General features: G+C 54.6%; 2 protein-coding genes across 3 annotated transcripts in view; both read left to right on the top strand.

Moving 5' to 3' along the window:
* Positions 1 to 4152, top strand: part of GCK (glucokinase) — a 70672-nt gene extending 66520 nt beyond the window's left edge. Inside the window, exons 8-10 of the mRNA XM_036910258.2 lie at positions 402 to 557; positions 1153 to 1386; positions 1561 to 4152. Coding sequence (XP_036766153.1) covers positions 402 to 557; positions 1153 to 1386; positions 1561 to 1705 — 535 coding nt within the window. The 3' untranslated portion in view covers positions 1706 to 4152. The remainder of the gene's footprint in view (positions 1 to 401; positions 558 to 1152; positions 1387 to 1560) is intronic.
* Positions 4153 to 4279: 127 nt separating this feature from the next.
* On the top strand, positions 4280 to 6810 carry MYL7 (myosin light chain 7). Of its 2 annotated transcripts, none has more exons than XM_036910260.2 (7): positions 4280 to 4396; positions 4623 to 4736; positions 4918 to 4993; positions 5263 to 5367; positions 5915 to 5993; positions 6123 to 6171; positions 6641 to 6810. In XM_036910260.2, the coding sequence occupies exons 1-7, from the start codon at positions 4394 to 4396 to the stop codon at positions 6740 to 6742; spliced, it is 528 nt and encodes a 175-aa protein (XP_036766155.1). In that variant the 5' UTR covers positions 4280 to 4393; the 3' UTR covers positions 6743 to 6810. The 2 variants fall into 2 exon arrangements, with proteins under 2 accessions (XP_036766155.1, XP_057361274.1); XM_057505291.1 differs by having other exon boundaries at positions 6579 to 6810.
* Positions 6811 to 14425: the final 7615 nt, after the last annotated feature.

The raw sequence follows: 14425 nt of genomic DNA, 5'->3' as shown, positions 1-14425 counted from the left end.
AGAGCACATGGGCCCCCTGTGGGCTGCAGAGGCATGGCCAAGCCGGCCACTAGTCTCTCTGAGCCTTAGTGTTCCCAGCCATAAATAGGCGATGAGAACAGCACCCCACCTCGCAGCCGTGGGAGGGCCCGTCAGAAGGAAGGTCTCTGAAGGTCTGCCCAAGGCCCAGTGGAAAAGCCGGGCCTGCTCTCGGGGCACCAAAGTTCGTTCCTATTCTGGGAGGGCTTAAAGCAAGGCGGACAAATGAGGGAACAGCACGAGCCCAGGTTTGCCGAGGGGTGTCACAGTGCCTCACGCACCTCCTCGTGGCCGCGATGGTGGCAGAGGTGTGTGGGGACCTCCCTGGTGCAGCGGAGGCCCCTCCCAGGCCTGCTGGGGCTGACCAGCTGCCCTCCATCCAGGTACGAGAAGCTCATCGGCGGCAAATACATGGGCGAGCTGGTGAGGCTCGTGCTGCTCAAGCTCGTGGACGAAAACCTGCTCTTCCACGGGGCGGCCTCGGAGCAGCTGCGCACGCGCGGTGCCTTCGAAACACGCTTCGTGTCGCAGGTGGAGAGGTGCGCGGGCGCAAGTAGCGTACAGCGGGCGTGCGCAGGGGTGGGGCATTGTGCACGGGGAGGGGCCCGGGCTCCACGTGTGGTGGGGCTGGGCCAGGTTCAGGGCGGGAGTGAGGCAGCTGCGGGGGAGTGGTACCCTGGTGGGGCGCCCCGGGCAGAACTCGGGGCGGGGCTCGGTCCTGGGGCGGGGGTGAAAGCCTGTGGGAGGTGGGGGCGGGGCTCAGGCGGGGTCCAGGCACAGGGATGGGGCACCGAGGGCAGGGCTGCGGGCGGGACTGGGGGCCCACAGTGGAGTCCGCCTCTGGGCAACTGACTGAGCCCGCTTGTCCCTCCCGTGGCTCCCCATCCGCGTGGACGTCGTCACCTCACCCACGCAACAGCATGAGGCGCGAGAGCGTCGCCCCCGTTAGAGCGCTCAGCCCTGGGCTTTGGTGCCTGCCGGGCCTTGCGGGCAGGACAGCTACCCCTGGAGCCCGAGTCCCGGCGTTGTGCAGGGCTGCTGCGGTGGGCAGCGGGAGGGACAAGGCCGCCGCAGTGGGGTCGGGCCGGCCGGCCGGTCTGCGATCCTCCAGCGACGCCGCCCGCCCCCCCGCAGCGACTCGGGCGACCGCAAGCAGATCTACAACATCCTAAGCACGCTGGGGCTGCGCGCCTCGGCCGCCGACTGTGACCTGGTGCGCCGCGCCTGCGAGAGCGTGTCCACGCGCGCTGCGCGCATGTGCGCCGCGGGGCTGGCGGGCGTCATCAACCGCATGCGGGAGAACCGCAGTGAGGACGTGATGCGCATCACCGTGGGCGTGGACGGCTCGGTGTACAAGCTGCACCCCAGGTGAGCCCCGCCGTCGGGTGCGGCCCGGACAGCGTCCTCCGCGTGCCTAGGGGCTTCACTCGCCGCGCGCTGCCCCAGAGGCAGGGGACGCGGTTCTGGGCTTGCGCCCGGCCCTGGCGGTGGGCTGGGGAGGCCGTGTGAGAAGCGTCGCAGCGCCGCTGTTTCTCCCCCCAGCTTCAAGGAGCGGTTCCACTCCAGCGTGCGCAGGCTGACGCCCAGCTGCGAGATCACCTTCATCGAGTCCGAGGAGGGCAGTGGCCGGGGCGCGGCCCTGGTTTCTGCGGTGGCCTGTAAGAAGGCCTGCATGCTGGGCCAGTGAGATCACAGGCCACGTGGAGCGCTGCAGACCGCCGGCCGCTGGACCTGGGCTTCAGAGGACACGCTCCCTGCAGGCTCTCCCAGCCTGGCCCGGTCTGGAGGCTTCTCCTCTTAAGGACCCTGGGCGCCTCCCATCCCTGATACCACTGCTGGAACGTGGGGAAAGGCTCCCGGCAGTCCTCTTCTCTCAAACGCAGTTGATGGAACAGCCCTAGAGCCTTGACTGGGATGGGAGCTGAGATGGACAGGAATGGAGAGCCCCAAAGCCCCTCACCTTTCTTGCTGGAATCAAGGACCCAGAAGAGAGTTGCCCAGTCAGGACTTTGTGCCTGCCTCCTGATGCTTTCAGCCTGGCTTGGCCACACCTGGGCAGCAACTCCGGAAAGGGGGTGCTCTCTGGACCCTGTTGTGGCCTGGCCTCCCTGGGAATTCAACAAGCACAGAGGCAGCAGCCCCCTCACCATCCCTGGTGCCAGACCTAGCATTCCCCAGGGGGTGGGGGGCAGCTGCTTGCTTGCCTCATGTAGTCGTTGGAAGTGGAGGCTGCAGGTACCCGGAGGACTGGAGATGGCAGTCCCTTTTCCCTCCCATACTGCCATTTCAGGAGACCAAGCCTCCAAAGCTCCTGCCCTGGGGGACCCTGGAACAGCAGAAGCCCCCCCCAACCCCCAGGCAGGCCTGGGAGCACCTCCAGGATGTAATGGGCTCCCATGGCAGAAAGATACCCAGGGCAGCACAGCTTGTGCCCAAGGGACCACCTGGGCCCCTCTTTGCTCCCCAGATCCCCATGTACCACACCATCCTCTCCATGGTCACCGTGGATAGGACTGTGAGGTATTTTTTTAATTAAAAGTTTAAAAAAGGCTAGAGCATGGCCTTGTCCACCATTCTTTGACCTCTGTGCACAAGGACTATGGGACAGTATATAGACATGCTCATGCGCACAAGGATGCTTTCAGGCTTAGGCATGTCTTGGAATTCACCATGCCCTTAGCCCAGCTACTCTGGGCTGTGCTGAGCAACAGAACAGGCTGTAGAAACAGAAATGGGGTGGCCTGGGTGGGTGGGGTGAGACTGCCTGTGGGATGCAGATGGTGGGTCTACTGGTTTCTAATTGCTCAGTAGCTCAGGTCTCCAGAAGTCCCCAGGAGTGTCTGGGAAGGAGTGGGGGGTCCATGGATTGAGACTGATGTCTAGGGGCTTGTCCTGCTGCAGGTTGGTCTCAGCAGGAATACCTTGGAGCCACAAGGGCAGTGCCTGAGGGTCAGGGATACATGAAGTCATGTCATTTCCGAGGTCCTTCCAGATGCTGTTGGGTGGTGGGCCTATGTTGTGGCACTTCTACAGCCAGGCTGGGGGCCTAGTGCGCTGTCCCACATGGACACGGTTGCATGCAAGCACACACTGTATGACTTCAGCATATGTTCACTTATCAGTGAGAGAGACTTCCTGTCAAACCTGGGCTGACGGTGTTTTGTGTAGAACCCACAGAGACTGGCAATCTGAAGCAGTCTCACCCTGCCTGGATGTTCTTTCTCTGGTGTGTCTCAGGTGGGACTGCCTCTCACCTTCTCTGTGCTCCTGAATTGTATTCATGCATCAGAAGCTTGTGTAAGTATCCCATTACTTCATCATCACTGCTCACATGCTGAATCTCATTTTAATACAGGTTACTTCCTGCTTGTCCCTTGTTACAGTTCAGGGCATTTGTATGATTTTTTTCAGATTCTCTGTTATATGTACTATGAATTTATTTTCAGGAGAGTAACGGCCATGTTATAAAATCCTTCCTTGTTATACAGAAGGGCACTGGGCCATGGACGGGAAGCCCTCCCTGCTCTACCAGCTGGGCTCTCTGTGTTCCTCACCCACAGGGCTGTGGGGCTGCAGAGCTGGGACAGGGGGCAGCCAGTGGCCCACCCCTTCTGTTCTAGAAAGTCCCGAGCCCCCAGCCCCTCTTTGCCCTGGACCTGCAAGGAGACTGGGAGGCTGCTGCCGCAGGACAGCCAAGGGTGCCTGGGCCCCTCACTCCATGGCTGAGTCCCCATGAGGGCCCATGACCCACTTTCACAGGAGTTTAAGGGGCTGTTTAGGGTCTGGGTAGTGCTCCATGCTCCAAAAGCAGAACATGCAGGTTCTGTTTGTGGTAATAGCCAGCTTAGGGCTGCCTCTGCCTCTGATTAGAAGCCAGGGCCAAGCCTCTTCACCAAAACCTCTGGGAATCCCTGGGGGTCTCAGGCTAGAGACCACCGTCAGAGCCACTCTCTGCCCTCCCAAGTGCAGTGGAGGCTCGGGACTTGCCCTTGTCCTAACTGTTCTCAGGCCAGGTAGGTTCTTCTGGGCTGGCTCTGCAGGACAGTCAGTCAGAGGTAACAGGGCCCCTGTTCAGTGGGTGCCCCTCATTTGGCAGGCAGAGTGATAAGGAGCATAGGCCTGCTTGGCCTTTGGGAGGCATTTGCACCCGCTGCTGCCAGGTGGGTGGACACCCGGATGCTACACGCTGGGGGCCTGAAGGTCATCAGGAATGTGGCTGGTGTCTGCCTGGGGCCCTGTCTTCCCCCAGCCCAGACAGGGCTGCCAAGTTTGGGCCTGTGTTCTTCTCCTGTCCTTATTTGGTGCTCCAGGTGATAAGGCTGAGACTTAATAATGGGGACTGTGGGCCCCTCGCAGTGACTAGGCTGCTGCAGAGATGGTGAGTGCCGGGTGAGGGGCACCAGGCCAACGGCTTCCCAGGTGCTGTGCTTCAGGTTGGGGGAGCAGACAGTGACTTGTGTGCCTGCTTTGGGCCCAGAGGGGGTGAGCTGCAGGACTAGGAAGAGGACCCAGACACAGGCTCTCCTGGAAATGTTCTGGGGAATGCATGGGGGGAGTCTTCGGGGAGCCGGGAAGAGGACCCCAGCCCACCCCCAGTGTTGCAGGCCAGCAGGAAGGCGGGGAACCGGGGCAAGGCCACAGCCACCAAGCAGGCCCAACGTGGCTCTTCCAATGTGTTCTCCATGTTCGAGCAAGCCCAGATCCAGGAATTCAAGGAAGTGAGTGTCCCCCACAGTCTGGGATCCATCCTGGCACCATGCCCTGCCTGCACCCCTCTTCTCTGTTGGTCAGTGGTCCTCGTCCCTGTCCTTGCTCCTCACAGTCCCCAGAACTCCCCCATCTCCCATCTTCCTGGGGTGGGAGCTGCTCCCTCCAGGAGACTGGCCTCCCACTGCACAGGCCTTCAGCTGCATAGACCAAAACCGCGATGGCATCATCTGCAAGCTGGACCTTCAGGAGACCTACTCCCAGCTGGGTGAGTGCCCGCCGTCTGCCCTGCTCCTGCAGAGGCCCTGCTCAGAGTTGCTGGGCAAGAACAGGCCTACTCTGTGGGTCAGGCCCTGCCTTCCCTTCCAGTGGCTCACACCTCCCTCCCCTGTCACCTCCCACCCCAACCCTCTTGTCACACCATCCATCCACTCCACCCTTCACTCCCCAGAGCTGCCACTGGGGAGGAGGGAGGGCAGCTTGGGGCCTGCTTAGGAATGCCCAGGGTCCCTGAGGCCATCTTGTGCCTCTCCACAGGGAAGGTGGGTGTCCCTGAGGAGGAGCTGGATGCCATGCTGCAGGAGGGGAAGGGCCCCATTAATTTCACAGTCTTCCTCACACTCTTTGGTGAAAAGCTGAATGGTAAGCCTGGGCAGGCTGGATGCCCCGGCAGGACAGCAAGCTTAAGCTCTGCCCAAATCCCATCTGAACTCTGCCTGGACCCCATCTGGACCCCACCTGGGCCCTACCTGGGCCCTATCTGAACCCCACCTGGGCTGATCTGAACCCCTCCTGGATCCCACCTGGACCCCATCTGAACCCCTCCTGGACCCCACCTGAACCCCACCTGGGCCCCATCTGAACCCCTCCTGGACCCCACCTGGATCCTACCTGGGCCCTGTCCAGCTCTCACCTGGCCTTTGCTCACACACCCAGACTCATGGGCATTGGTCACCCCACTGGTCACTTTGGGTTGGGAAATGGGAGATCAAATCCAGGTCTCCCAGCCAGGCCTGCCTACCTCAGAACGACAACAGATGGTGACCCCTTGAGCCCCAAGAGTCACTGTATATTGGGGAGCACCCTCCCACTGCTCCTGGAATGTGGAGGTCCCCTGCACCCTGGGTTCCTGCTGGGTCGGGCTGGGCAGGCTGGAACGTGAGCTCACCTGGCTCCCTTGGCCTCCCAGGGACAGACCCTGAGGAAGCCATCCTGAGTGCCTTCCGTGTGTTTGACCCCAGCGGCAAGGGCGTGGTGAGCAAGGAGGAGTAAGTGGAGCCTGGGATGGGGACAGGGGCACTATGCATGAGCAGGGGGGCCGCTTGCCCTTGGCCCCCTCTGCTCTGGGGGCGTGGCTGCCTCCCCCAGGCTCTCCCCCTGCTCCCCATCCCCCACAGGTTCAAGCAGCTTCTCATGACCCAGGCAGACAAATTCTCTCTGGCTGAGGTAAGGACCCCCTGTGGACTTCCACACCCTTCCCTGGCCCCTTTGCAGGGCCCTCACCCTGCAGGGCATGCGAGGCCTTGGGAACCCACTGCCCTCTCAGAGGCAGTTGTCTGGGTGAGGTGCCAGGCTGGGAGGGCTGTGTGTGCTGAGCCCTGGGTTTTGGGGGAAGCATCACACACACCCAGCACCTGGAAGAGGCTCGTACACATTGGGGGTGGCACAGAGAAGAGCAGGCAGTATACCCTGGCCAGGGTGGGCCCTTCAATCCATGGCCCACTCATGCCCCTGCCCCCCAGTCTTCCCAGAGTCAGGCAACAGAAAACCATTAACTAGCGGTTTTGGGCAGAAAAAGCCAAGGGCCAGAGTACAGCCCCAGTGGTCGGGGTGAGGGTCCCAGTCTCCCTCAGGTCACGAACTCCAGCCCCAGGCCTCCCTGGCTGGGCTCACCTGGGAGTGGGGCTGCCCCCAGGTGGAGCAGATGTTTGCCCTGACACCCGTGGACCTGGCAGGAAACATCGACTACAAGTCCCTCTGCTACATCATCACCCACGGGGACGAGAGAGAGGAGTGACCCAGGGGTGGCTGTGACCCAGGGCCAGATCCTCGGGGACACCCCAATAAACATTGTTTCTGAACGAGACCTGCAGTGGTGGCCTGTCTGTTACTGATGGGGTGGGGCCAGCCAAGGGGGTCTGAGGGTGATTGCTGTGCTGGGAGAATGGGCCAGGCCTCTTGCCAGCCCACCCCAACACACCCCAGGCCACCTGGACGCTGGAACCGTGCATGCTGCCAGGACAGTGGGTGAACAGAACCAGGTGGGTGTTAAAATTCTACACTGATTTCAAAAAGTGAGGGATAACTTTATAATTCAAGCCTCCAGAGGGAAAAGCAGTGGTTGACTCTGAAATGGACCAAGAAGTTTGCAGGTGTCTTCCCCAGGGTGCCCCGTGCCCCTCCTGGCAGGTTCTGTGGGATCTCCACCCCTTTCCTCCTTTTTGAGCTTTCCTGCAATGCTGTATGTTGTTGATGACTAAGAGCTAGGCAAATACCAAGTGGGAGGGTGAGGAACTCCCCTGTCCTGTGCGCAGGAGCTGGTGAGCTCCCACCGGCACTCCTGACTCCCCATCCACTCATCTGCTTTTAGAATCCTCCTCTGAACCAGTCTTGGTTCCCCATGAATTAACAAGTAAATAAAGCCTTTGACAGGTGATCATTTTATGTCTATGAACATGTCATGCTTCTGCTTTTAAAAACGTTTTCTGTTCACACTTTGGGTGTGGTCACCTCGTGAACTATGTCCTTCCCCCCTGCATAGCATTAGTCTAGAGTTTGTGTGTGTATTTGGGAGACAAAAGAGACAGAGACCAACACAGAGAAGGGGTTTGACCTAGAAGCTGCATCAGGACTGCATTGCCCAATATGCTCCCTGCTGGCCCCTGTGGCTTTTGAGCACTTGAATATGGCCAGTGTGAACTGGACACCGTAGTTTGAAGGTTTGGTATAAAAAAGAATGTAAAATATCTCAACAATTTGAACATTGATTACGTGTTGAAATGATAGTATTTTCAATATATGAGATTGCATGGAAATAGTTATTTTACCTATTTCTTTCTACTTCCTTAACGTGGCTACTAGTAAATTTTAAATGATGTATTTGGTTCTCATTTCTGGCCAACCTGACCTTTTTACTGGACAGTGCTGAGTTAGCTGTGTGATGTGTGCAAGCCCGCTGTCTCTGAGGAGCCAGGAGGTAAAAAATTCAAACCCAAGGAGCCGGGACCACACCAGTGCTCTCTTCAGGTTGTGTCCAAAGGAAGGCTCTTTCATCTGGGTGGCTTGTCTCTGCATGGTGGTTGTGGAGAGCAGAGAGCTGGTCCACAGAGCAGAGACCAAACTCTGTAGAAGCAGGTGGAGCCAGGTGGGCATGGCTGGGAGGGTGGGGAGGGGCCCACCTGCCATAGGCAGGTAGCACCCCCATGCGGAAACAGACGCAGATGCCAACACGCCTTCAGGTCCCATTGCTGCGTGACTCAGGGTCTAGGGCCCCTCTGCCCAGTTTTTCCCCAAAGAGGCCTCATCCAGGGACCACATGCAGCCCCAGGCTTCCTGCTTTTCTAGAAGCTAAAGCCTCAGTGCTTCTAGGGGACCCCCAAGCTAAGACACTCTCTCCAGATGTCACCCCCTGCACCCTAACAGAGTCCACTTGGCTGGACTCCCTGAGCACGTCTCTGAGCCTCTTGCCTGTGTCCGAAATTTCCTGGGACTCGGGTATCTCTGTCAGCCTTGCCCCCTTCCTCCTCCTCCTCAGGAGCTCCAGTCAGCCTGAGGGTGCACAGGAAGTACTGCCGGTCTTCCCAGCACCACACAGACCCTGGATGCAGAGGCTTTGTCCCCAGCAGCAGCCTGGGCCTCATGGGGGCTGGTTGCAAATGCAGAACTCAGGGACCAGGGGGAAATTCGAGTGCTCACAAGGGCCACTGAGCCAGGTTGGGGCTGGGCAGCTGTCCTGCTGAGTCTCCCACAGGGCTTGCAGTGGAGCAGGTGGGTTGGAAATGAAAGGGAAATGGAAATTTGTGACAAATGGAAATTAAAGGGAATAGTTAATATTCCCTGGTGCAAAAAAGGAAACAGACTTTTCTCCACCCTTTTCTCTGAGCATTTCCCTTAGAAAACTTATAAATTCAAGTTCTTTCCTCTTCTTGTGTAGATCTGTTAAAAAGCTCAATAAGCATGCTGCCAGTTTTACCGTCCAGGATGGTAGATCTGGGAGCCATCTGTGAGGGCACCACTCCAGTCTAGAGTTTGTTTCCCTCCTCCCAGTCTCAGGGGAGGACAGTCCTGCTTTCAGCCCCCTATGGCGGGTTGACCTGGCTGTAAAAAGACCCCATCTTTGCAACCTCTTAGCGGGCTGCCTGGAGTGCTCAGAGTTCTGGTTGAATGCTTACTCAGCAATAAATATTTTCTTTCTTGTGAGTTTTGTGGAGAGGTTTTGTGTGTTGGCAGGGAATTTTGTTTGAATTGTCTTCCCAGCTTGGCCTGAAGCTCCATCCCTCCAGAGCCTCAGCCTGCAAGTCCAGAAGGGTGGCAGGCACCCATCCACCCTCCAGTGTGCTGACATAAACCCTGGCAAGAGAAATCCACTGTCTGCCGCTTGTCCACACACCTGGGTGTTGTTCTGAGGGTCTGGTGGCTGAGGGTGTCCCTACAGCCTGCCTTGCCCACCCTGTGGTCCTTCCCACACACGCTGGAGGCTGGATGCCACTCTGGGCGGCAGTGTGTCTACTGCTTTGCCCTACGTCTACTGCAGCCAAAAGGCAGGAGTGTCTGTAGTGAAGTGGGGAGACTGGCAGGTGGGCCTCCGACCACTTGCCTGCAGCCTTCCTGACTTTCCTGCTCTGAAAGGCTGGTATGTAGAGATGCAGAGTGAGGTACCCCACAGAGCAGGCCTTCTGGGAGGCAAAGGAACAGGCCTGGGAGGCAGGTACTGGTTCTGGACCCTGCTCTGTGCGTGAATCCGAATGACCCCTGCCTCTCCACCCTGACTCACTTTCCTCATCTAGACTGGCTGGCTTCTGCTTGCCCAGCCTCACTTGCTGGTAGGTGTGGCCAGGTGGGGTCAGAACCCATATCATGGGGCAGTTTTGGACTTAAGGGACAATGTGTGTCCATCTCAGCCTCCTTGCCTGGAACATGGCTGACACCCACTCCCCAGAGCTGTGGGGTCCATGAGGTGGCCCCAGTGGGGTTCCCACCCAACTGGGTTCCCAACTTGGGGGCACCACATAGCACCTAGACCTCCCCTCCATATCTTACACAAGGAGAAATAAGCTTCTATGTGATTAAAGCCCTGGTATTTGGAGTTTCTTATACATACAGCGAAACCGAGTCCTAACCAATACAGTATGACCATTATCTACCTCCCAGATGGGGAAACTGAGGCACCATATGGCTGAGCAGCCTGTCCAAGGCAGCACACACCTGAAGGCGGCATAGCCAGGTTGGACCTGCTGGGGGTCTTTGCACAAGCTGAGCCCAGAGCAGATAATGGGGCACTAGGCTGGGGGTCTGGGTCCCCCTCCAGGAGAATAAATGGCCAAGATGGCCCTGTGTACAGAACCTGTAAAGTGCTGAATCCTCATACCTAGAGGTCCCCACACATCCAGGGGCTAGAAACGAATACATCTGGATTACACACCTCTTGACAGCACCCATTCCCATCCTCCTAGCCCCACTTCTGAGGCTGGCCCAGAGCAAGCCCCCTCACACTAGTTCAAGTTCAGGGTCACTGGGCATGTCCACAGGTGGGTCACTGCAGCATTTTAATTAATTTTTCTGACTAAATAGGCAGACGGAGGCATGTGCAGATGGATGGGGGGTGGGCTAGTACCCTGGATGCTCCTAGGTGCTGTCTGCACAATTTCCCAGCAGAGAGGGGTGGTGAGGGCCTTGGAAGTCCGGCAGGGCCAGAGGAGTTGATTGTGAGGTAGCCTGGTAGCCACAGCCGTCTGCTGTGTACCCTGTAGGGAAACCACCAGGAGGGACTGCTTTCACCTTGTTAGGTCGTTGCTATTGCTACTCATTTTACTTAATTTATTAATCTGTTGACATTAAATATTATATTAGTTTCAGGTGTATAAGATAGGGATACAACAATTACATTCATTACAAAATGCTCACCATGATAGGTGTACTTACCATCTGTCACCAAACAAAGTTACTACAATATTACTGACTATATTCCCTATGCTGTACTTTTCAGTCGTGAAACTTATTTTATAATTGTCTTATACCCCTTTATTCCTTTCAACTATTTCACCCATCCTCCTCCCTCCTCCCTTTGGCAACCACCAGTTTCATCTCTGTATTTATGTTTGTTTTGTTTTTTAGAGTCCACATATAAGGAAGTCACATAGTATTTGTCTTCCTTTGTCTGATTTAGTTCACTTAGACTTAGCATAATACCATCTAGGTCCATCCATATTGCTGTGATTGGCAAGATTTTGTTCTTCTTTATGGTTGAATAATATTCCATCAAGTGTATCTCCTCTACAGAGATTTGTACCACATCTTCTCTACCCATTCATATATCTACCCATTCATATATCAGTAGACATTTCGGTTGCTTCCATATCTTGGCTATTGTAAATAACACTGCAATTAACATACAAGGTGCAGATTCTTTTCAAGTTAGTTTTTTGGTTTTCTTCAGGTAAAAACCCAAAAGTGGAGTTACTGGGTCATATGGTATTTCTATTTTTAGTTTTTTGAGGAATCTCTGCACTGCTTTCCACAGTGGCTGAACCAATTTACATTCCCAGCAACAGTGCAGCTCACCAGCACTTGTCTCGTCTTGTTGATATTAGCCATTCTGACTGCTGTGAGGTGACATTGTGGTTTTGATTTGCATTTCCCTGATAATTAGTGATGATGAACATCTTTTCTTGTGCCTGTTGGCATATGTATGTCTTTGGAAAAATGTTTATTCAGGTCCTCTGCCCATTTCTTAATTGGACTGTTTGGTTTATTGGTGTTGAATTGTATGAGTTCTTCATAAGTTTTGGATATTAGCTCCTTATCAAATGTATCATTTGCAAATATTCTCTTCCATTCAGTAGGTTGCCTTTCCATTCTGTTGCTGGTTTCCTTTTCTGTACAGAACTATTTTAGTTTGATGTAGTCCCACTTCTTTATTTTTGCTTTTGATCCTCTTGCCTGAGGAGACAGATCCAGAAAAATATTGCTAAAGCTCATATCCCAAAGTTGACTATGTTTTCCTTTAGGAATTTTATGGTTTCAGGTCTTATACTTAGGTCTTCAATCTATCTTGAGTTTATTTTCATGTATGGCATTAGACAATGATCCAGTTTCATTCCTTTGCATATGGCTGTCCAGTTTTCCCAACAGCAGTTATTAAAGAGGCTGTCTTTCCCCATTGTATATGCTTGGCTCCTTGATCATTAAGACTAATTGACCATATATGCGTGGGGTTATTTCTGGACTCTTTCTTCTATTCCATTGGTCTATGTGTCTATATTTGTTACAATACTGATTGATTGCTGTAGCTCTATAGTAGAGTTCAAAATCCAGGAGTGTTGATACTCCCGCTTTGTTCTTCTATCTCAAGGTTGCTTTGGATATTTGGGGTCTTTTGTGGTTCCATACAAATTTTAGGAGTATTTGTTCTAGTTCTGTGAAAAATACTATTCGTATTTTGATGGAGGTTGCATTGAATCTGTAGATTGCTTTGGGAAATATGGCCAATCTAACAATATAAATTTCTCCAGTATACATTTCCATTTATTTGTGTCAATTCAATTTCTTTCATCGGTGTCTTATGGTTTTCAGAGTACACATCTTTCAACTTGGTTAAATTTATTCCTAGGTATTTTATTCTTTTTGATGTAATTGTAAATGGGATTGTTTTCCTAATTCCTCATTCTGCTACTTTATTATTAGTATACAGAAACACCCCAAATTTCTGTACATTGATTTTGTATCCTGCATCTTTACTGAATTTATTAGTTCTAATAGATGTTTGGTGAAGTCTTTAGGATTTTTCAGATATAGTATCATGTCCTCTGCAAATAATGATAGTTTTACTTCTTCCCTACCAGTTTGGATGACTTTTCTTTTTCTTGTCTGATTGTTTTGGCTAGGGCTTCTGGTACTATATTGAATAAGAGTGGTGAGAGTGGACATCCTTATCTTGTTCCTGATCTTAGAGGAGAAGCTTTCAGCTTTATCCATTGGTGTTACATTAGCTGTGCGTTCCCCATGGCTTTTGTTTACAGATATACTGGGACTGGCTCCTCTGATGGAGGGCACAGGGTGCAGAGTTGCTCATAGCCCAGTCTGGAGGGAACTGAGCCAAAGTGCTGGAATAGCTCTGGCTGTTATCAAGGTTGTGGCCCCTTCCCCCAGTAGCTCCCATCCAGCCTTCTGGACTCCTTGGGCTTCAGGTCTCAGCACAGTTGTCACCTCCATAGAAATCCATCTTCTGACTCAAGTATGGTCCATGTTCCTCCTTAGGCTTGCCTGGCCTTCCCTGACTTAGGTCAGCCTGGCTTCCTGTGAGCAATGCAAGAACTGGGATCTGTGTCTTACCCCACCCCTAGCACCAATCCTGGTACCAGGTGCTCAGGGAATGTCTAGTGAATGGTTAGGTGATATTATGAATCTCCAGATGTCTGGAGGCTGAGACCAGGAAACTCTGTAGACCCTGAGGGTCCATGGAGTCTGCCCGCACCCCAACAGAAATATGTGCTCTTTGGTTTTCTTCTGGGCAGTGAAGGCTTTCACTGTGGGTTTGGGCCCTTAGGACATGGCATGGAGGAAAAGGGCAGGAGGGTGCAGGCAGCTGTGGCTGCCAGGAGAAGGGAGAGCTCCCCTGTGGGCTCCTCTCCTGTTGTCTCCCACCCACTGCATCAGCTCTCTGCCCATCACTGCTGTCTCTGCCACACAGGGTAGAACAGCCTCTGACCTCCCACACAGCCCTGTCTGTTCCAGCCACACAGCTCCAAAATAGAACATTATCACCCCTGCCCACTCTACTTTGCTGTCAGCAACACCTCCACCATCCTTCTCCTGGGACCTCCTCAACTTCTTGCTTCTTCCTCCACCAACCATGACTCCCTTCCCAGGACACCTGCCATGGCATCCTGGTGGGCCCAGCTCCAGCTTGGGCTTCCTGCCTCTCCTAGGCTGCCTGGTCCACCAAACTTCATCCATAGCCCCTTGGGGGATGGGAACCTGCCTTGGGCCACAGATGACTAGACTGGGATGGCCACTGCTTCCAGAGGGACACAGAATAGAGGTGGCAGGTCTGTGAGGGAGACAGAGGTAGGGACGTGGAGGGGAGCAGAGGCAAAGACCCTGAGGCCAGGTGACAGGAGAGCCCCTCTTTCTGCCCATGGCCTCATGGGGCTTGCCTTTGTAATGAAACCCACCTTTTGCTCCAGTTTCCTTTACTTGGTTTCTGTGACTTATCATTAAAACCCAGGTCCCTGCCTCAGGTCCAACTTTGGGGAGTGGACACTTTTTGCTGCTTGGCCTGAGCCAGTCTTGCACTTGGCCAGAGTCCTACCCTCATTCATGCCACCTCCACAGGGACCTCCACATATAGACTCCAGCTACTGACCTGGCCCCCCAGATCCTCCCCACAATGCCTACAGCTTTCTGCTTCCATCCTGCAAGGAAGTGCCTTGCAGTGGACAGGGGTCATTTTACCAGCCCAGGGCTTGTTCCCTCCCCAATG

This window comes from Manis pentadactyla, chromosome 7 (assembly GCF_030020395.1).
Source record: "Manis pentadactyla isolate mManPen7 chromosome 7, mManPen7.hap1, whole genome shotgun sequence".
In the NCBI taxonomy this organism is placed as follows: Eukaryota; Metazoa; Chordata; class Mammalia; order Pholidota; family Manidae; genus Manis; species Manis pentadactyla.
The sequence above is the reverse complement of the archived record's forward strand: the minus strand, read 5'-3'. Positions and strand labels throughout refer to the sequence as shown.

Coding starts and splice junctions, on each gene's coding strand:
- MYL7 (XM_036910260.2), top strand. Junction 4,994..5,262: donor GGAGACCTACTCCCAGCTGG/GTGAGTGCCCGC, acceptor GCCTCTCCACAG/GGAAGGTGGGTGTCCCTGAG. Junction 6,172..6,640: donor ACAAATTCTCTCTGGCTGAG/GTAAGGACCCCC, acceptor GGCTGCCCCCAG/GTGGAGCAGATGTTTGCCCT.